Genomic DNA, 22,402 nt, shown 5'->3' on the forward strand with positions numbered 1-22,402 from the left:
TACAGGCGCCAGGGAGGAGGGTGGGCGATATGAATGTCAGCAGCCCTACATGCCAAGAACAGATGCATACTGGTAAGTAGCATATTCAGTTCGAGGCATGTGGGCTGCTGAATTCATATCTATTTTTTTTTTTTTTTTTTTTAAGAAAAGGAGTTAAGTTCTTAAAATGTGGGAATGGCTGAACCTTATATATAGAAGAAATATGTATATGCCAGCCCACTTTGTTTGCTTTTGCTCTAAATTATTAGCAACATATCAAACTCAATTTTGATTTGTTAGGTATATTTATTTTTACCTTCTCTTTTTTAAGTTTACTTCATAGAAAAAATCAATCGTTTCTATGTCAGAAAACAACACAACATATATAACAAATATATACATCAACTTATACACACCATTTACAAAAAAACATTAATCAAAAAGACATTGTTACATCCACATTCACTGTACACTATACACTAGACTTTCATTATGTACAACCTCATTTATGCAAATCTATTTTTAAACCGTTCCTCAGGCAAGTATTAACTCTTCGCCTTATTGACCCTCAATGATTGAAATTAGAGGAACAGTGATGAACAAAGTCATAGTCAACAGGAGATCACACCAATATCAGTTCTGTGAATCAACAGTTATTAATATTTTGAATTGTATCTCCTTTCTGCCGACGCGTTTCGAACACCACACAACAGTTATGGGTTCTCATCAGGGCCTTGTCACTTCTGTCTGCATGTGTATAGAAAAAAGAAATGGGGTTTTGGTGTCAGTTCTCTAGCCTCATATGTCTGCCAAACTTGCAACATATTGCATTTATAGTTAGTGTTACCTTTACTGTGGCTGTGGTAATCCTATGTTCGGTTTTACGTCTTTAGAGCTGCAATCTGAAGAATAATTCTATTTAGAGCCAGACTTGGACTGAGCCTTAAGGTTACTTTAGCAAAACACTGTGTGACATACCTTTATCTAGTCTTTTCCGGTCATGGGCGCCTCCCTATGGCTCGGAAACACTTTTCACCTATGGGCAATGCAGGATTGGATAAGTATTTTGCGCTTGTGTAACCTCTACAATGCGTGCAACATTTTACCAACCATATTCCTACCTTATACGGTGAACCAATCACTTCAGGGGCATGTCAATGCAAATTAAACTCGTATCTGTACGCGGGCAATCTATTGGAAAAATAAAGGGTGCTCAGTACACTTCTTACTATTTTGATGGTGTCTGTGCCTGGTTCGTTAAGCGTCCGTACTGACCTTTGTTTACAATGGTCCTCCGGACTCTGATTGTGCGCGCCGCGTTGTTCCTTTCTGGTCACTTTCAGTGGTTACACTGTTGTGAGAACAAAAGCGGGAGGCGCGTTAGTTCTCCTTTCTGCGCGCATTTCCTATTGTGTGTGATACTAGTCCCATGTGGCGTCTCCTTACCTCCTTAGTGCCTCGTTGCAGCTCTTCCTCACTTCGCTCAGGAAGGCGGCGGCCATGTAACTGGCTCACTTATTGCGGCCATGTGACTTCAGGAATTCTGGGAGTTGTAGTTTAACTGCATTTTTCCTGAATTATACGATTGGTGTGTTGTACTGCCCATAGATTATTACTTAGGCATTGCCTTAATATTGGTAGCCCGGCCCTGCATTGCGAGTCAACAGTATCTCGTGAAGCCCCATACTGACCTCCATATTTACAATCTTGAAACCTCGGAGAGGGTGTTTAGTCCATTTTGCGCGCTGTTAAATTTTAAAATCAGGTACGCCTCTTTTCTGAGTAATGCATCTTCAATATCAATTGGACCTTTGCCACCTGATTGTGCTATAGAGCACAATACAGTCCATTTGAAATCGATTTCACTGTGATTTGCGTCCATAAAGTGTTGGACCATTGGCGCATTTAGTACCTTTTTTTTAATTCTTGACCTGTGTTGTGTGATCCTACTGTTGACCTGCTGTGTAGTTTTCCCAATGTACAGTTTTGTGCAGGCACAGACTACTGCATACACTACATTACGTGTCCTGCAGTTTGTGAATTCATGGTTCTTCCATTTCACGCCCCTGTGTTCAAACACAATCCCCTCAATAGTTGAATCACATGAAATGCAATTACCACATTTGTGGTGGCCCTCGATTGGTTTTAGGCCCCATCTGGACAGTAAATCACTTTTGGGTTTGGCGGTTGCTACATCCGCTCTAATTACACATTGGCCAATGCTCCTGTTCTTTTTATATGCGAAAATAGGTCTTGGCAAAGCACATTCAAGTCCCTCTAATAAGTGCCAGTTCTTCAGGACCATTTGTCGTACTTTGTGCGTGTCAGGTCCAAACGTGGTGACACATACCAACTTGTCCAGGTCGCGTTTGACTTTACTTTCGAGTAGACACTCACGGGGGGTGTAGTGCGCCCTCTTTCTGGAATTACTCAACAGTTTTTTATGGTACCCACGATTCCTCATCTCCTCACAGAACCTTGTAGCATGTTTTTCATATTCAATCACCTCCGAGCAGTTCCTTCGGATCCGGAGTAGCTGCCCATAAGGTAAATTATCCTTTAGGCTTCTGGGGTGTGCGCTTTGATGGTGGAGGATTGTGTTTTTGTCCGTCTTCTTCTTAAAAAGAGACGTCTTCAGATGCCCATCCACATGATTTATTTCAAGATCTAGGAAAGTCATTTTTTCATTGCTGGACTCAAGGGAGAACTTAATGTCTTGGTGTCTCCTATTGAGCCAAATGTGAAAGTCCATCAACTCCGTGTGGCTCCCCTGCCACAGGAGCCACACATCGTCGATGTACCTAAACCATTGTTTGATCTGTTTGCTGTAGGGGTTATTGGAATAGATAAACCTGTTTTCATACTCAGCCATATATAGTATGGCCATCTCCGGCGCATAGGGACAACCCATGGCCGTCCCCTTAATCTGCATATAAAATCGGTCATTAAACCTGAAATAGTTCTTCTTCAGTGTCACTTCTGCTAGTTGCAGGATAAACGAGGTAGGGACTTGATGTGGCCTTTCTCTCTTATCGAGGTATAATTCTAATACCTCTAGAGCCTCGTCTTTGATTGATTTTTTCTATGAAGTAAACTTAAAAAAGAGAAGGTAAAAATAAATATACCTAACAAATCAAAATTGAGTTTGATATGTTGCTAATAATTTAGAGCAAAAGCAAACAAAGTGGGCTGGCATATACATATTTCTTCTGAATTCATATCTATAGCATAGAATATATAGCAGTCCCTCCATTAGCGGCGGCCGCCTGTGCCAGCTGCAGACGTTTGAAAAAGTGTCTTTAGAACAGACTGGCCTACAGCTGCTTGCTGCTTGGAGTGCACATCTACACAGTAGTGTTTCGTAAATGTGTGTGGGGTAGACCATGTGGCTGCTCTACAAATGTCTTCTAAAGGGATATTTCCAAGGAAAGCCATGGAGGCCCCCAACTTACGGGTGGAGTGGGCTCTGGGGTGGATTGTTAAAGTGCGCTTAGCCTTTTGATAGCAAATCTGAATACACTTAACGATCCACCTGGCTATACCTGCCTTGGAAATGGGGTTGCCCTTGTGTTGGGCAGAAAAGGCAACAAAGAGTTGTTTCGTCTTCCTAAAATCTTTGGTCCTATCAATGTAGTACATCAAAGCTCGTTTGACGTCAAGAGTGTGGAGCATTCTTTCAGCCACTGTCTCTGGATTTTGGAAGAACACAGGCAGTTCAATAGTCTGATTGACATGGAACTGTGAAACCACCTTTGGAAGAAATTTAGGGTTAGTGCGCAGCACCACCCGGTTGGAGTGAATCTGTATGAATGGTTCTTGTACAGTTAGTGCCTGGAGCTCACTAACACGTCGCAGTGACGTAATGGCTATCAGGAAAGCCACTTTTCATGTTAAGAACTGAATCTCGCATGAATGTAGAGGTTTAAAAGGTGGACCTATCAGTCGGGTGAGGACCACATTAAGATTCCATTCAGGAGCAGGTGGGGTCCTGGGAGGAATGACTTGTTTGAGCCCCTCTAGAAAAGCTTTAATGGCAGGCACTCGGAAAAGGGAGAGATGCTGCCTGTTTTGGAGATAAGCCGCTATGGCGGATAAATGTATCCGAATGGAAGCATATGCCAGATTGCATTTGTAAAGATGCAACAGATAACAAATGATGTTGTGCGTGGACGCGTCAAGTGGGTCAATGTCGTGGTCCACGCAATAAATGACAAACCGCTTCCATTTTGCTGCGTAGCATGCTCTGGTGGTGGGCTTTCTTGCCTCCCGTATGATATCCATGCAGTCAGGAGGTAAGTTGAGGTAGCCAAACTCTAAGACCTCAGGAGCCAGATCGCCAGGTTGAGCTGTTGCGGATCTGGGTGCTGAATGTCGCCATGGCTCTGCGTCAAAAGTCTGGGTGTGAGGTGCAGCCTTTGATGCGGTACCACGGAAAGTTCTAGAAACGTGGTGTACCATGGTTGGCGGGCCCACGTTGGAGCAACCAGGATGAGTGTCATCGAGTGTTGCTTTAGCTTTCTTGCCACCAGCGATATTAGAGGTGCTGGGGGAAAAGCATACGCAAATTTGCCTGACCAGTTCATCCATATCGCATTGCCCTGCGACTGTGGGTGCGGAAACCTGGCGGCAAAGCTTTCGCATTTGGCGTTTTCCCTTGTGGCGAACAGGTCTATCTCTGGATGACCCCACTGCTGGAAGTACGGGTGGAGTACTGATGGATGCATCTCCCACTCGTGCATCTGGTGGCTGTGCCTGCTGAGCAGGTCCGCCATCTGATTGTCCTTGCCCGGGAAGTGTTCCGCCATGAGGAAGATGTTCCTCTGAATGGCCCACTTCCACATGCTCTGGGCCAGATGAGACAACTGTGGAGAGTGTGTACCTTCCTGCTTTTGAATGTAGTACATGGCTGTCATGTTGTCCGTCCGGATCAACACGACTTTGTTGCACAGATGTATTTTGAATGCCTTCATTGCCATGAAGATTGCCATCAGCTCTAGGTGGTTGATGTGCATCTTCTTTTGCTGTGTCGTCCATAGTCCCTGCACTGTGTAGTGGAGTACATGAGCTCGCCAACCCTGGAGAGAAGCGTCCGTCGTTAGGATGATCTGTGGAACAGGCTCCTGGAACGGTCGGCCCTTGCAAAGGTTGCGTGGATTCCACCAATGCAGAGAGTTGTATGCCCGACCGGTCACCAACACTAGGTCTTTCAACTGTACGTGAGCCTGATTCCACTGACTTGCCAAGCACTCCTGAAGCGGACGCATATGTAGTCTCGTGTGCGGGACTATGAAGATGCAGGAGGCCATCATGCCGATCAACTGCATGAACACTCGTGCCTGAAGCGAGTGTTGCGGTCTGAATTTCTGGATCAGCAATTGAATGCTGTTGATCCTTAGTGAATTTGGCTGTGCTGTGGCTGCCAGAGTGTTTATTGTCGCGCCTAGATACTGCCGCACATGGGCGGGCTGAAGGTGTGACTTTGGATAATTCAGTGAGAATCCCAGATCGTGAAGAAGGTGAATGGTGTGGGACATGTTGGCAGCGCACTGCTGGGCCGACTTTGCTTGGACAAGCCAGTCGTCCAGATAAGGGTAGACATGAACGTTTTGTCTCCTGAGGTGCGCAGCCACTGTCGCCAGGCATTTTGTGAACACCCTGGGCGCTGTGGTCACTCCGAAAGGGAGGACCTTGAATTGGTAATGCTGATTCTGAATGGTGAATCTGAGGTATTTTCCGTGTGACGGATGTAGTGGAATGTGAAAATATGCGTCTTTTAGATCTAATGTTGCGAGGAAATCCCCTTGATTGAGCAACGGAAGAACCTGCTGCAACGTGAGCATATGAAAGTGTTCTGAGAGAATGTACTGGTTTAGGGGCCCGAGGTCTAGTATGGGTCGCAGGGACCCGTCTTTCTTTGGGATCAAGAAGTACAGGGAGTACACTCCCGAGCCTCTTTGTTCCACTGGCACGAGCTCGATTGCCCCTTTTTGCAGCATGACGAGCTCCTCTTGCTGCAATAAGTGCAAATGCTCTGTTGTCATAGGACGGTGCTTTGGGGGGATGTTGGGTGGAGTGGATGTTAACTCCAGACAATAACTGTACTGGATAAGTTTTCTGACCCACCTGTCTGTGGTGATGGATTTCCAGACTGGCAGGAACTGTTGGAGTCTCCCCCCGACAGGTGTTGTATGGTCGGGGGGCAGTGACAAGGCGTCACTGTTTGTTGGCGGCGGAGGATCGGGAGTTGTTGTTTCCACGACCTCTGCCCTTTGCGCTGTTGCCGCGATATCCGCCTCTACTCTGCTTGTTCTAAGAGGTTTGTGCACCACTTTTAGTGTACTGTGTTTGCTGGGACATCTGGCCTCTGGAAACACCTCTATTGCTTGAGCGACGAAAAGTACTACCCCTGAACTGCTGGGACTGGAGAGCACCCATAGACTTCGCAGTCTCGGTGTCTTTTTTGATTTTTTCCAGGGTGGTGTCCACCTCAGGTCCAAATAAGTGATCAGGGTTTACAGGCTGATTGAGGATGGTGGTCTGTATCTCGGGTTTGAACCCGGAGATTCTGAGCCAGGCTTGACGGTGCAACATTACACTGGTGTTAATGGCCCTGGCCGCGGTGTCCGCTGCGTCCAGTGCACACTTAATAGAAGCATTTGAGATGAGTTTTCCTTCTTGAATGAGCATCTCTGCTGCCTCTTTATACTCATCTGGCAAGTGTTGTAACAGGGTTTCAAGTGTATCATAGTGTGCCCTGTCATATCTGGCCAAGAGCGCCTGCGTGTTAGAAATACGCCAGATATTGGCCGCTTGAGCCGCCACCCTCTTCCCTGATGCCTCGAGCACCTTAGATTCCTTGTCAGGGGGAGGAGCATCACCAGTAGTCTGTGAATTTGCCCTCTTCCGGGCATTAGAAACAACCAGGGAGTCCAACGGCAACTGGCCCTTGATGTAGGTAGGGTCGCCAGGTGCCGGCTTGTACTTTTTTTCAATTCTGGGGTTTATAACCCTGGCACGTGTGGGTTCTTTAAAAATGTCTGCAGCATGTTTCAAGACACCCTTCAGCATTGGCAGAGTCTTGATAGTCTTTTCAGAGGCGGAAAAGGTATCAAACAGAAAGTCCACTTCAATAGGGTCAGCATGCAGCTGGACGTCGTGATTCGTAGCTGCCCTCTCAATTAGTGCATTAAATGCCGCAGAATCCTCAGTAGGGGAGGTTGTGACAGTATATACTTGAGTATCCGGGGCAGTTTGCGGATCCCCTGGGTCCCCAGCATCTTCCATGTGTCATGGTGATCCTCCGGATCAGTGTCGGCAGGGTAGTTGTACTCCTCATCGTCCCCTTCCCCAGCCTCCACATCTGAGTAAGTGGGCGAGATTGGAGCAGTGTCCTGAGCACGTGGAGTAATCAGTTCAACAAGAACTGGGGAATCCGTAGAAGCCTTTTTCCTCTTCAAAGGAATTGTGTAGGACTCCATAGGCTGTGCCGGTGTGATCTTTCGCTTGTAGATGGAAAGTTTACCGGTGTCGGCGTCGATAAATTGTTCCGACTGCTCCTCCAGTAGGGGTTGTCGATGCTTTGTGCCTACAACTGCAGGGGTAGGCTTCGGCCCCGTGGACACCCTCATGGACGTGTCGACGATGGTCCTGGGCGCGAACGCCTTCGGCGCCACTTTTGGTGGCAGCATGAACTGGATCGGCGCCGTCGACTTTTGCGGCTTGGCTGCGGGCTTCGGGGTGGAAGTATCTTTCGGTTCGACAGCGGAAGCCTTGTCCTTGATGCGTTGCAACGAGTCCGACTCCTGCTTCGTGAAGGATGCGGACGGTTTCGTCGACCCGACAGGTGTTCTCGATCCACCACCATGTGCAGACTCGAGGGCGACAGTGCTTCTGGCCTTTTCGGGCCGACGTGCAGGATCGACAGCTTTCGGAGCTCCGAGTCCTCTGTCTGTGTCGACGGCCTTCGGCGCCGACGGTTTCGGGTCGGCGGCCTTGACAAGCGGTTTCGATGGCCCAGTCTTCGGCTCGACGCCCTTGAGCGACTTCACCGGTTCGACAACCTTCTTAGGCTTCGACTGCAACGACAGGTCTGAAGACGGGGAGCCGACCAAGGCGACAGGCGCTTTCTGTTTCGACGGCGCCTCTACCACTTTCTGTTTTTTCGAGACCGAAGCTTTCACTTTCGGTTTCGATTTGACCAATGGCGGCTCTGTAGAAGTGTCCTTAGCCGGGCCCAGAGGCGAGACCGTGGATCCAGGTGCAAGATCTTGGGTAAGGCCATGTGGTGATCCCTCGACCTGAGCCTTAGTTATTTTTCGAACGGGGATTAGCTCTTCACCCGAGCTATCTTCCGTGGCCCCATAGGCCTCATTGTCGTCTCCTACCTCGTCGACGACGTCTTCTGTGTCGAGCATTTCGACGTCTGCGTCGTAGTTGGAGTCGATCTCTGCCGCTGGAGTTGTAATCGGCTCTCGATCTTCCTGCTCTTCTGCTTCTTCCCCCTCAAAAATGTTCACCGGGTCAGGGGCCGTCTGCTGGGCCTCCTGGCGCGCCACGCGCCGATGTCGAATCGTCTTCTTGGAGCGAAAACGAGAACAAGCCATACAGTTGGCTTCATCGTGATCCGGCGACAGGCACTTGTTGCACACCGGGTGGACATCGATGTGGGGATACTTCGAGTTGCACACGGGGCATCTCTTGAACGGGCTCCGTTCCATGATGTGTCTTCGAATAAGTCTGGCTGCGTTGACTGGGCTTCGAGCACCGAAGAGCCACGCGACTCCTCTGGATGTCCGACTCGGGAACTGAGCCGGAACAGAGCTGGGCACCGAACGCAAGACAATACCGACGCTATAGGAAAGGCCTTTGGGCCGAAAAGAAAGTTTCTATCGATTCCGAACTTGAGTGATCAAATATGCATCCGAACCCAATGGCGGAAAAAAACAATCTGGGGATGGAGTCGATGCCCATGCGCACTGTAGTCCAGGTGAGGAGCCACCTATCTCGTGATACTTCAAAGACTCTTCCAGGACAACAATGTGCAATCATCCGGACCCAACACTAGGCGGCGATCTATGCTATAGATATGAATTCAGCAGCCCACATGCCTCGAACTTGTATTTCTTCAGAAACCAAGCGATGCCTGACAATACTGACCATAGACCGAGAAGAGAGGTTCCCTTTTGTCATCCTGAGATATATGGTTTACTCCTCTTCCACCCACATATCACAGGGACAGCACAGGCCCCTTACTCAGCTCCTGGCACGTCAAGCCAGATTTAACACGCCTCATGCATGAATTATTGGTGCGGCCTTGCTTACATTTTGGTAAAAGTAAAGCCGCAAGTGCCAGTCTGCAATGCGCTCTTGTTTAGGACTAGCAACGGGTATCACACGTACCATGGGGCCACTTGGTACCTATGTGCAGAGCGCCTCTAAATCGCCCTTAATATTTTGACATATGGGCCAGAAAAACTCTAAATAGAACTTATATGGAATATCTTGAAGCATGACCGTGGCACTTCTGCCTTTGCTAGACCCATAGTGAGGGAGACCTACCTGTTATACGAGTTACTTACCTTCGGTAACGATGCGTCTGGTAGAGACGATTCTAGCCGCAGTTTCCTTAACGTAGACTTATCCCCAGGTGTGAGACTGGATCCGGAAAACTTTTTGGCACAGCATCCCTGCGCGTCGGCACCATGTGACTCCGTCCTGACGTCGTCCGCGTCCGTGACGTCAGCGAGGATACACAAGTTCCACCCCGGCGCGCCGACGTCAGTTTTCTTCGGAGAACTTCTCCGCGCCACAACGCGAAACCATCACAAACAAAAACTCTGAGAATAAGGGAACAGTGTGCGAAAAAATCAGATAAATAGAAAGGGAAGAAACAAATGGTGAGGAACAGCACCATCCAGAAGAGTACCAGACACTTATGGTACCAACATCATGGAAGGAAAGAGCAGAGCACGGCTACCGAGAAGAAATCCTGCAAACAATACGACAGCCACCCTGGTGGCAAAAGCATGGGAAAAATTGCATAGCAGACAAAGAGGTCTGCAACCACAGCCCAGAACAGAGAAGGGCACCAAGGCCAGAACGGAAGAATAACAACAATTCACCCCCAGGCAACACCAGCAGGGAGAGACATCTCCTGAAAAGAGCTAAGGGCCAAGACCCAGCCAAGAGACCTCAACCCCAAGGACTGCAGCGAAGTCAGAAAGTGCAAGCAATGAAAGGAAGAAGGGCACGAGCAGACCCCACACTGGAAGACCAGGGAAAAGGGGCTCAGAAGTACCCAGGAAATTACCAGCCAATCACCAGAAGGGAAGGAATGGATCAAACAACAAGACAAGCATCCCCCTAGGGAGGAATGAAGAAAAGGCACTCGCAGAAGACAACCACCCGGAGGTAGGTGACTGCAGAAGACCAAACTAAGGGCCCTCGCAGAACGGGGAGGAAGGGCGGGTCGTGAAGGAATCTGTGGCTAGAATTGTCTCTACCAAATACATCTTTACCGAAGGTAAGTAACTCGTACATCTGATAGAGACTACTAGCCGCAGATTCCTTAAAGTAGAATAGATACCCTAGCCATACCCGATGGGGAGGAGGGTCTGCGAGAGGACCTCCCCAGCTTGGAAGATCACAGGGCCCCAACAGGGGACGAGTCATAGGGACAGGGAGAATAATTCAGTCCCGCCCACCCCCCAAGCAGAAGAGAACCTCACCAACTTGGAGGAACACAGGGCCCCACAGGAAGTGTCATAGGGACAAGCGGGCGGCCTAGCCCCCATCAAGCAGAAGGAGGCAAGGCCGAGGCAAAGGGAGGGCAGTACACCCCAAGAAAAGTCAAGGGACCAGGAAACCCTGCCAGAAGCCTCAGAGGAACAGACAACGGCAGAGGAGTACCAAAGAAGAAGAAACACTCCAAGACTTCAAGGAGAAGGGGCAGAAGGGAGGCAAGGCCCTCTACCGGAACACACCCACTTTGAAGGAGACAGCTGAACCCGTCACCGCCTGAAATCAACGTACAAGGCAGAAACGACGTTGTCTCAAAAGGTGCCAGTAAAACAAAGGGCACGAGCACCAGGGCCCACGCCAAGGCCCCCGGTCATAGCCCAGTAGAGCAGGCGGGTGCAGCTGGCCGCGGACAAGCGCCACGAATCAACCACTCAGTCCACGTCGTGCTCAAAACTAGGGCAAAGGCCAGGGAAATCCCAGACGACCCCTAGGAGGGGGCTGCTCCGGACAGAAACCAACCCACGAAAGAAGTGGGACCAGCCGGAAGATAAGAGGAGAAACAAGTAAGATGGACCACGCCGCCAACGCAGGAAATTATGCCCCTGGAACACCAGACAGAGGACCAGGCCGAAACGGCGGACAGAAGGGTGAAAAAACACCGCAGCACAACGCCGTAGATGGCATACCAAGCCAGTCTGCATCAGATACCTAGAAAAACAGAACTGGAGCAGTGCAAGCAGCGCCCAGGTAAAGACCAAGAAACCGCACTAGCGGAATACAACGACACCAGTAAGGCGAGGAACCTGCAAGGGGAAGTCCACTCCCATCCAGCGGAAGACAGAGCTATACAATAGCTACAAGTACCCCACTTAGGGTATGACACGTCACAATTAAGTATGGGAACCGCTCATAGGGACAAAATACCGCATCAGAGAACAAGAACATAAGACCTACGGCAGAGATCACAGACGGCTTCGTAATCAACCAAAAAGCACACACTTGCCAAAAAAGGGCTGAATCAGCAGTCAACCAAAGAGAGGGGCCAATGAAGGGATCCCAAGGGCACAGTAAACATCACAGAAAGTGTAACGGTCACTCCAAAAACCAGATTCCAGGAACAGGTGGGATAACACCTCCCATTAAGTCCCGGAGGATCAAGAAACCAGCCTATGGAGGAGGACGGATCCCCGCAAGGAGATGTTGAATGGCCGAATACGCATGAGTGTTAAATAGAAGGACCCCGTCAAAGGGCAGGTCAACCAGACGCTCCCTAATATTTTCAGGAAAAACAGCATCCCGCAGCCAAGCATGGCGACAGAGAGCCACTGAAGTGACCATAGCATGGCCGAGAGCATCTGCAACATCCAAGGCCGCATGAAGAATAACGCGGCCAACTTCCTACCATCCAACACATGGCCCCGCAGATCAGCACGGGCGCCCTCATGGGAGACATGAGGAAGAAGGAACTCCACAGAGTCCCACAGGCTGGAAGTAGCCCTAGCCAGGACACACAAAGTGTTGAGCGCCCGCAAGGCAGCACTGGAAGAAGCAAAGACGTTATGCCCCCATGAATCCAGCCACCAGGCCTCCCGAGACGGAGGAAACAACACCACAGGCAAGGACAGAAAGGCAGTCTGCATAAGAGAGCCTTGAGTAGAAGGGTGGAAGGAAAGGCAGACAGGGTCATGCGGAGCCAGACGGTGGCGATGCAGGAGCGGCTGAGGCACCGGATCACCCGTGGCAGGGCGCCCCCAAGTCCTGAGAAGAGAATTATGGAGCGACACTTCAAAAGGAAGGAACAGCTCCCGTCCACCAGAGCCCGGGTGGAGAACTTCCAAAAGGGTATCCGTAGGAAATGGAATGACAGGTTCACTCATCTGCAAAATACTAGCAGCTGTGGAAATAGCCCGAACAAAAGCAACACTGGCCTCAGTAGGGCGTCGCTGAAGAGAAAGTAATGCCTCCGTGTGCGATGGCTGCAGACTGAGCCGTCCATCCCCACGCCCATGGGGAAGTGGCCAACCCCGGAATAGTTGGGGATCCACAGCAGAATGAGGAACCTGAGGGGCTCCAGGGGAAGGCGGAGAGGCCGGTGGAAAAGCCAACCGCGAGCCGCAGAAAGAAGGGTTCGAGGATTTAGGCCGCGGGGACATCGAGGAGCCCTCCCTTGAAGATGCCGGTGAAAAGGCAACAATGAGGCGCCCTGTCTCCGGGGAGGAAGACACTAACAGATGACAGACCTCAGGAGAAGTAGGAACCTCAGGAGACAAATCAAGCACCCGGCGCCGGCATGGCTCCGTGGAGTCCGCCACCGGCGACTGATTGAAGTTGATCGGCGCTGGAGTGGGTATATGCGGCACCGGGTCGACCTCTGCCACCACGTGCTCCCCAGGAGAATGGGGCGGGGGTCAACGCCGGTACGGCGAAGGAACGGCACCGAAAAGGCGCCATCTCGGCCTCAGACGGGGCTCCTGGCGCCAAAAAGGTGCCGGCTCGGTCTCTGGTGAGGCTGCCGCCTGCTCAGAGGACTGAGGGAAACTCGGGGGCAAGCCCGGAGTCCCGGCGATCTCCTGAAACACCACAGGGAGCCCCGTAGGGATTTGCGGCGAGGCAGGGACGCCAGGCACCGAAGAGGGGAGCCCCGAAGGACTACACCTCGACGACGCCACCTTCCTACGATCTGAAGCCGAAACCTTCGGCGCCAGAGTCGCTGGCAACACCGCAGAAGTCCCTGCACGAGGCAAGGGATCCGCGGTCGCCTTAGGAGGTGCAGGAAGGGCCAACGAAGCCTGCAGCACCGCTGCGTAGGCTGACATTTGGGCCCTAGTCGCTCCAACACCTGGAAACGGCGGGTAGGAGGGCGATAGGCGGGGGCACACACCCCTAGGGGAGCCGGCGTCCACCACCGAAAGAGGACAAGGCCTCGGAGACAAGCTGAGGTACCTACCAGCCGGCAAACTACACCCTTGGCGAGGGACGATGCCGCAGACGGAACTCCTACTGCGATTTAGGTTTAAGGTGCCGACAGGCGTCGCAATCCGTCAAATCGTGGTGCTCACCCAGGCACCACATGCAAATCGGGTGAGGGTCCGTCGCAGACATAGGACGTGCAGAGGAGGCACACGTCTTGAAGCCCAAAGGCATTCGCACACTGTTCCACTAACGCCAAAGCGGGAGGAAGGCCTGAAAAGAGGCCAGAACAGAATCCGGATCCGCATTGCACGCGGAAAAGAGAAAAAACTGACGTAGGTGAGCCGAGGTGGGACTTATGTATCCTCGCTGACGTCACGGACGCGGATGATGTCAGGGCGGAGTCACGTGGTGCCGTCCCCCCGGTGCGCAGGGAGCAGTGGCAAAAACATTTCCGGATCCAGTCTCACGCCTGGGATAATTCAATGTTAAGGAATCTGCGGCTAGTAGTCTCTATCAGATGAAGACCAGAGTGGCGTAGGCGGGCTCTGCAAAGATGGTGTCTCTGGCCTCCTTGGTGGCCTTCAGCCCATGACCCTTGCACTCCGAGTCCAACAGATCCACGCTCTCCATATTCTCCAGTGTCATGCCGGGAGAACCCGTCCAGTGAGGCAGAAGACCTGTAGCTGCGGCTGACTCTCAATCACGCCTGCTATCTCAGCAGTCAGCACCTTACATTCACGCAGGCGAGCACTATAATGGACTCACACGCCCTCTCCACCCATTTCTACCCCAGCCTGTACCAAGCCTTCCCAGTGGGGACGGGACTTGGAGGAATATACTGTGAATTAAAAGCAAACTTTAACCAGGGGTGGCAGGACTGGTTCTAGCACATTCGAAGTCCAGCTGTAAGCGAACTATGCAAGCCATGCATGCGCTGCTTGTGAAATTATGAATTACTGTTATAGTTACAGTCACCCCTGTTCTCCTCCTGGAAGGTAGAAGCGCTGCAGCAGGTGTATTTTTAGCAACTAGTTGTTTCTGCGTGTCAGGAATCAACAGCTGAATAGTGGTAACCATCAACAAGTTACAGTCAAGCAGACGTGAAAGCAAAATGAAAACAGCTGAAGAATAAGAGCACATAGACTCTCCGCCATGCCCATGTCGAAAGAATGGGTTACATTGCATTTGAAAAGAAGGCACGCAAGGGGCAATATTCCATGGGAGTGAACTTCTCGGAAAAGATGGAACATGCACCTACCAATAACCATTTCCAGGCTAAGGTTTTTTAATGACACAGTCAAAAGCCAATCCAAAGCGGTGGGAGGAGTCAGACCCCACAAAGTACTGACAACAGATTGCCTAACAGTGCAAGCGCTGTAGGCTCAACCTAAAAAAGATTTCTCAAGGCTCCTTATTAACATCCTCACTCTTCACTTTTTTAATTAGAAGCCATAAGAGCTCTACTGAGAACTTCCAGCATATACCACCAATATGTTTCTGACACAACTAACATGAAAGTCTTCTACCAAGAAAATATCAGTCAAATGGAAAAAGAACAAGCATTTGCAATAGGTCTCGCATTTACGCGAGTTTAAGCTACTGGCATTGTAAATGACAATGCCTTTTATTTATGTTTTAAAAACCAGAACAAAAATAAAAGGCATTATCATTTACAATGCCTTTACACAAGGAGGGATTTGCTGTATCCGATCTGCAGATCAACACTTGTCTCTTTGTTATCCAAGAACAGTAGTTGTGAACATATACCAACTTTTGAGTGCAACCTTGATGTAAAATTCTTATCCTCCTTAAGCATTAACCATAGACAATCCGCCCACCATAGGTGTTACAGAGTGTCACCTCTATGTACCAAAAAACATCAGTGCACATCATAAAAAGTCTCTTTCATTCATGTGCATTTAGCACGCACAGACACGACTTCTTAATCCAAAGGAATCACGTAGTGTAGACAAATTCAAAATGTTATTTCTTTTAAAACAAGGTTCTTCACAGCCGACGCGCGTTTCGCCCCCTATGGGCTTTCTCAAGGCCGAAATCCAATTTGTACAGCACTATATCTACCGCCGCTTATATAGTTCAAACTCCCTCAAAGAATAATCCGCCCAATGTGTATTTCAATCTAGTTGTACACTATTAGAGGAGACAGTCGTCCTCATTCATTGTAATTATGGGCCATGATAAGTTCCAGCATAAAGCCCAAAGCGTGTCTCCGACCAATACGTTAACGCGACCAGGTTCCCATTTACAATGCCAACAGCTCAAACCGCGTAATTGGGAGACATATTGCATTGCAAATGCTTGTTTTATTGAATCAAAATGCAACATTTCCACCCATTCAGACCGCCATTAAATATAGCAAACTTTATAGTAGGTGCTGAATGTGGCTGAATGTAGTACAACATACAGAGCTGCTGACTTTGGGGCTGGAGATCACGGTTCTTGTCTCGGTGTCAGCTCCGAGATGTAATAAAAGAAATACTAATTCAAATTAAACAACATCACAACATTAAAGGAAATGACAATGCCGTATTTATAAATAGTTGAACTTAGATACTCGGGTAAACAAAAGCTGTTCGAAACTGAGACGCTCGGGTAAACAATAGCAGTTAATGAATGCCGTGTCATGAGGAAGCATAATGAGGGAATGGCCAAGGAAAGGGTGGGCTGCATTCCCAGATGGGAGGGGGGAGGAGGGGCCATTGCGATGCGAAGGAGCATGAGGAGTTGAGCTTGACGCCTGTTGGGATAACCAAAAGAAACTATTTGTGAAATTGCCATGGGGCGGAAAGACAGAGAATGGAGGATAAACACCAATGAAATGCCACCATTTCAGAATGCCATAGGTACCAGCCAATGACAATTCCTGGACGAGCCGCAAACTAAAATAAGAGACAACAATAGGTCTTGCAGACAGCACATGCACTGTCTAGGCTCGACCTAAAAATCAATGCTGGGATAACCCAACACTACCAAAAAACTGAATGCCCTTCAAACTGAGTTACTACTCATTGCTCCTCCCTCTTCTGGTAAAACCTACCAGGGCACAACAGAATTTACTGACTAAACAGACCAAAGTTCCAAATCTTATGGATTAACCTTAGACAAACAGCTTTACATCTAAAGTTGCATTAAAATATGGTAAAAAAAATGTTTAGTTATTACAGGGATTAAACCCTCTTTTTCTTGAACAGGATCTTAATGGACAAGTTACTTACCTTCAGTTATGCCTTTTTTGGTAGAGACTATCTAACTGCAGATTCCTCACCTTAGAACATCCCTCAGACTGGATCCAGAAAACCTTTAAGCAGTACCTTTGAACACCCTGAAATTGCGCCCGAAACCCTGCACTGATACCGTTGCCAGATGCCCATATAGGCACCACCCACGTTCGTGGACATCCTGACATCAGTTGCTATCGTGACTCAAGGCTGCAGGCACGGAGACAAAATCAGATTAGTCATTACCAGTCTACAGATTCCTAGATTGGGATCTTTTAACGGAAAACAGTCCAGTTCACAGAATAGGGGGATTAAAGGGTCGGTGAGGAATCTGCAGTTAGATAGAGTATCTACCGGAAAAGGCATTACCAAAGGTAAGTGACTTGTTCTTCTGAAAAAAGACAGACTTTTAACCACAGATACCTAATCTTAGTATAAATACTAGAGCAGCACACATTAGGAGGTTGGTCTGTAAACTGGTGCAAATGAAAGTCATGCAAGACAGAACAAGCAAAATGCTGTTGTTCCTGACCTGGAGATCCAGACAGTGTTGCTTCGTGAACATATGGAGGGACACCCACATAACAGCCTGACAAATATCCAGAACAGGCACTCTGGGTACCAATACAATGGTAGCAGCCTTGGCTCTGGTCAAATGAGCCCACGAGCCTTCAGAAGGCTACTTCTTTACAAGTGCATTACAAATATTTAAGCAGAGCAAGATCCAGCAAGAAATGGTTCTTTTCTGCCCTGCCTTTCCTTCCTTCGCTCCCATGAATCTGAGAAAGAACTGATCGTCCATACGGTGCAGTCAGGTACGATTGATGAAAAAAGGGCTCTCTTTGGATCCAGGTGATGAAATTGTTCCTTCTCATTAGAGGGGTGAGTTGGAGCGGAGAATGTCGGAAGGGTGATAGCTTGCCTGACGTGAAAGAGAGCCACTACTTCAGGCAAAAAGGAGATACGAGTTCAAAGAACCAACTTGTCTGGACAGAAGGTAGTGTACAAAGAGTTCACAGAGAAAGCCTGAAGCATGATCACCCTGGAGCAGATGTCATGGCTACCAAGAAGACTTTTTGCAGTGTGAGCAATCAGAGTACAGCTATGCATGGGACCAAATGGAAAACACATAAGGAAAGTCAAAACTAAATTCAGATCTCACTGGGACATAATGAAAGTTGAAGGGGGAAACAAACGCTGAAGCCCCTTAAGGAATTGCTTCCCAACTAGTGATTTAAACAGGTTAGACTGGTCTGGTAACCTTAGGAAGACTGAAAGGTCATTTTCAACAGTGCCCAAACCAAGACCTTGCTGGGCTAAAGATAACAGAAACAACAAAACCTCTGACAGCTTGGCATGAAAGGGTCGACCTGATAGGTCGTGCACCAAAACCACACATTTGTCCCAACTGCAGGTAAATACAGATTTAGTAGAGAAACGCCTGGTTGCCATGGTAAGAACCATGACTTCTGGAGTAAGGTCAAATGTACTCAACTGCCACCACTTAATCTCCATGCATGGAGGTGGGGATGGGCAGGTTTGGGTGTGGGTCCCTGCACTGCTGCTGCAACTAGAGATCCTCCCAAAGGGGCAAAGTGATTGGAGGACAGACGCTCAAGCTCAGGAGTTTGGGATATCATAATCTCGGTGCCCAATTTGGGGCCACCAGGATCATTTGGGACAGGTTTGCCCTGATCTTCTTGAGAACGTGGGGCAGAAGTGGCATTTGTGGAAACGCATAAAGTAGTATCGAGTTCCACACTGCGTGGAATGAGTGTCCTAGTGAGAGCTGCCTTGGAAACTGCAATGCGCAGAAGTGCTGACATTGTGCGTTCTCTGCAGTGGTGAACAGATTGAGTAAAGGTTCTCCCCATTCATGGGAGAGACCTTGTGCCACCTCCGGTTGCAACCGCCATTCATGAGCCACCCGGCATGGACAGCCGAGCTAGTCTGCCCTGAAGCTCAAAATTCTCACCAGGTGCTATACAACCAAGAAAATTGCCATACACTCCAGGGTCGCCCACAAGCAAGGTGACTCCTAGAAGAGAGTCTTAGACCCCATTCCACCCTGCTGGCTGCATTAACACATAGCAGTGGTGTTGTCTGCTAACACCTGAACTAGCCGTCCTCAAATTGACGGGAGGAAGGCTTTCAACACCAAGTGGATGGCTCTCAACTACAACAAATTGATGTAGAGCTGAGCCACCACCAGAGACTTCTGATCTCCACCTCTCCCAGAAGTCCGCCCCATCCCAGAAGCGATGCTTCAGTCACCACTGTCATCTCTGGGAGGAGAAGGGAGAGCAGCCTGCCCCTGACCCAATTGTGGTCCTGTAGCCACCACTGCAGGCCTTTCCCTGTGTCCTTTCAAATCTAGACAATGTTAGACAAGTCCACTGTATTTTGTTGCTACTGGGACTTCAGATCCCACTGCAAAGTCCGCAGATGCCACATGGTGCGCTTGACCAGAAGGATGCAGGAGGCTCTTAGTCCCATCAGCCTTAGAGTCGACGTCACTAAGATCCACGACTAAGCCTGAAAAATCAGGATCATAGCCAGAATGTAACGGGGTCTCTTTTCTGGAGGAAAGGCATGAAACCAAACTGGCTCCCGAATGGCTCTGATGAAAAGGAGCGTCTGGGAAAGAGTCATATGTGATTTCAGCCCATCGATACAAACCCCAACAATGTCAGGATGTTTGCTATGACTGCACGGGGCGAGGCCACCTTCAACAGCCAGTCGTAGAGGTATGGAGAAGACTGGGATCCCTGACTTCTGCATATGGGCTGCCACCACTTTCGTGAGGCAGAATCCACAGCTTTTGGCACAGAAAGAAAGGCATGGGTGGTGCCTATATGGGCCCATGCAAATCACATCCAGTGCTGAAAACCTCAGCTAGGAGCGCCGGTAGCCACATTTCAGTGTGTAGAGGTACTGTTTCGAAGTTTTCTGGATCCAGCCTGGGGGAATATTCTAAGGTGAGAAATCTGTGGTTAGAAGACTCTGTCAGAATAAGTGATACAATCCTTGACTTTTTTTCTAGACTAGCCTATCGAAAGGCCATTCTCACAGGGATTCCAATACATCACCTAGCTTTCTTGAAGGCAGCTCTCTAAGCTGCTGAGTGCCTTAGATCTGGTAGCAAAAAGATTTGACCACATTTATCCTGTGCTCTTCTCTCTATAGTGGCTTCCCACTGGAGGCTGATCTACAAATTGGCAGGCATGGCCCTTAAAATTCTTCAGTCCAAAAAGCTTCACTACCTGGCACAGAAACTAAAGTTCTCAAGTGGCTCATACTGCCTTCACAGCACTGATTATCTACTTTTGAAAAACTCTTCATTTTCCAAAAACACCCCCTCAATCAGTCTTTCTGTAACTGCTCTCACATGATAAGGGTAAGTGGCATTGTCATGTTTGAGACCAAGTGGTGATAGTCAATGTAACCTCTGTGTTTTCTACGATGAGGCAGTATGGAGAGGGGGAGTGATCTTAACATTTGTATTATAACTCTCAGCTAAAGCTGCAATCACCTTTATCTTCATCTTCTACAGGAATATAGGGGACACATGTATGAGATTTTGCAAAAATTTGAGGGTGACTAAGGCGGACATGCACGCATCTCAAATAATGCCCCAAGATCAGCAAATGGTAGGATATATTTTCAATCAGAAATTAAATAATTCTAATGAAAAACCAGCATTGTAGGAATAAATATTCAGCTAAAGGTATGCCTGAGGACAAAATACATAATATGCAATAAAGACTTAAAACAAAAGATAATGGAATAATCTGAATGGTCTGGATAAAAAGATCTAAAAAATGCATGTAAATGTTACGTAAAAGGATCAGTCGTTTATAGATCAAGAGAAAGCAGGAAAAAACATTGAAAGCGCACTGCATTGCATGACCTTTCTTTCGAGAGCTGCTCTCTAAACGCGTAATGTTTGTTTGGCACTTATTAATGTGTTTCTTGAGACTGTGATTCTATTTTCTGCACTTGTCGGTCACAGATAGAACATGTAAGACTTATTTATTTTACAAGCTATTAAATACATGTTCTTAGATTAGACATGGCTGTTTGGAAGAATTTTAAAGCGAGCAATCTGTAGATTATCCTACACTGTATTAATATGTCTTAGGTTGCATTTTAGCACAAACTGTATTTAGCTAATTAATCTTTCACTTGACACAAATCTGCAAGTTTAAATCACTTTAAAAATAGAATTTTGGAAAGAGAAACGTAAGTCAAAGAACAATTTGTTTACTGTTTGTGAACACACTTCATAAGCAGCAGCAGTGATAGAAGTGTCAAATAATCATCTTACCTCTTTTCGCCAGCTTTTATCACAGATGGATCAGTTAAATTTTCACCAACACCTGTGCATAAAAATATATATTATTATTGGGAGTTGCTATTTCATGATGGTAATTTATTTATCTAAAGAAGTCCATATGAAACTGCATCACTCTAGGTATGAGTTATACCAAAATTAGAAGTGTTTAGAACGAAATGATATAATTGTGCCCAACCCTCGTATGCTGTTCACACGGATGCTCACCTTGTCCCACAAAAAAGCACCAATCACTATCTGGCAGGCAATGAATAATACTGTGCCTGCAGGATTTATCCTTATTACGTAAGACGTCATCTTAACCTCTCAGGTTCCAGAATTCCACCTCTACATTTTTCATCAAGGATACTAGTTAAAGTGAAAATTGCCATTCAAGAATATTCATTCACTTATAAATGTATTGATAGTTTGAAACATTTTTTCCATTACAAACATACAAGCATAAAAACTTTTTCAGACAAATACAGCATTATGTAATAAAAATCTTAAATATCAGAAAACACAAATAAAAACACATCAAAAAGTTACAATTAAGTAAAAGAACATGCAAATAGCACATCATTTCATAAAATAGCTGACATTTTACATCTGATTGCCCAACCTATGTGGAAAAATACAATAAACAACCACCAAGGTCATGCAATTAAAATCAGATAAGGAAAAGCAAATGGGGACATAATTTCAAACAATATCTAGGGTTTTACATCTAATTAACCAGGCTGTGTACAAAAATGTAGAAACCGCCACAACCACAATCAAAGAGGTGTCGCTTTTGAATATCCTATATGCTTCTCCTCTAGTGGGTAAGCTCAAAGCCCTGCACACTGGAGCAATTAATGTGGACCTCGGTTTTGCATAGAGTAGCCGTAAAAACAAAAGATGCTCCTCACTTTGATGTGTATTTTTGCAATAGAAGCAATATTCAGAACCCCGGTCTTCCTCCAACTGACGGTAAAGGTTGCTAGGGGAAGAGACCCATACCTAAATTGGAGGTACAGGGACCAGGCCCGAACTGTGTGGATGAAATCCAGGAATTCCTTAGCCTTGCACACTGATTTTGAAAGAGAAAGGCGCCTGTTAGATTCCCATGTTAGGATCAGTGGTCTCTGCATCTAGTCACCTTCTCTTTTATGCCTAAAACAGTTCAAATGCAAAGTTCTATGGACTCAACAAGACT

General features: G+C 47.8%; 1 protein-coding gene across 1 annotated transcript in view; it reads right to left on the bottom strand.

Moving 5' to 3' along the window:
- LOC144826435 (transient receptor potential cation channel subfamily M member 7-like) overlaps positions 1–22,402 on the bottom strand; it is a 2,236,140-nt gene that overhangs the window by 83,676 nt on the left and 2,130,062 nt on the right. Inside the window, exon 37 of the mRNA XM_078684762.1 lies at positions 21,199–21,250. Coding sequence (XP_078540888.1) covers positions 21,199–21,250 — 52 coding nt within the window. The remainder of the gene's footprint in view (positions 1–21,198; positions 21,251–22,402) is intronic.

Source organism: Lissotriton helveticus, chromosome 3_2 (genome assembly GCF_964261635.1).
Source record: "Lissotriton helveticus chromosome 3_2, aLisHel1.1, whole genome shotgun sequence".
Lineage (NCBI taxonomy): Eukaryota > Metazoa > Chordata > Amphibia > Caudata > Salamandridae > Lissotriton > Lissotriton helveticus.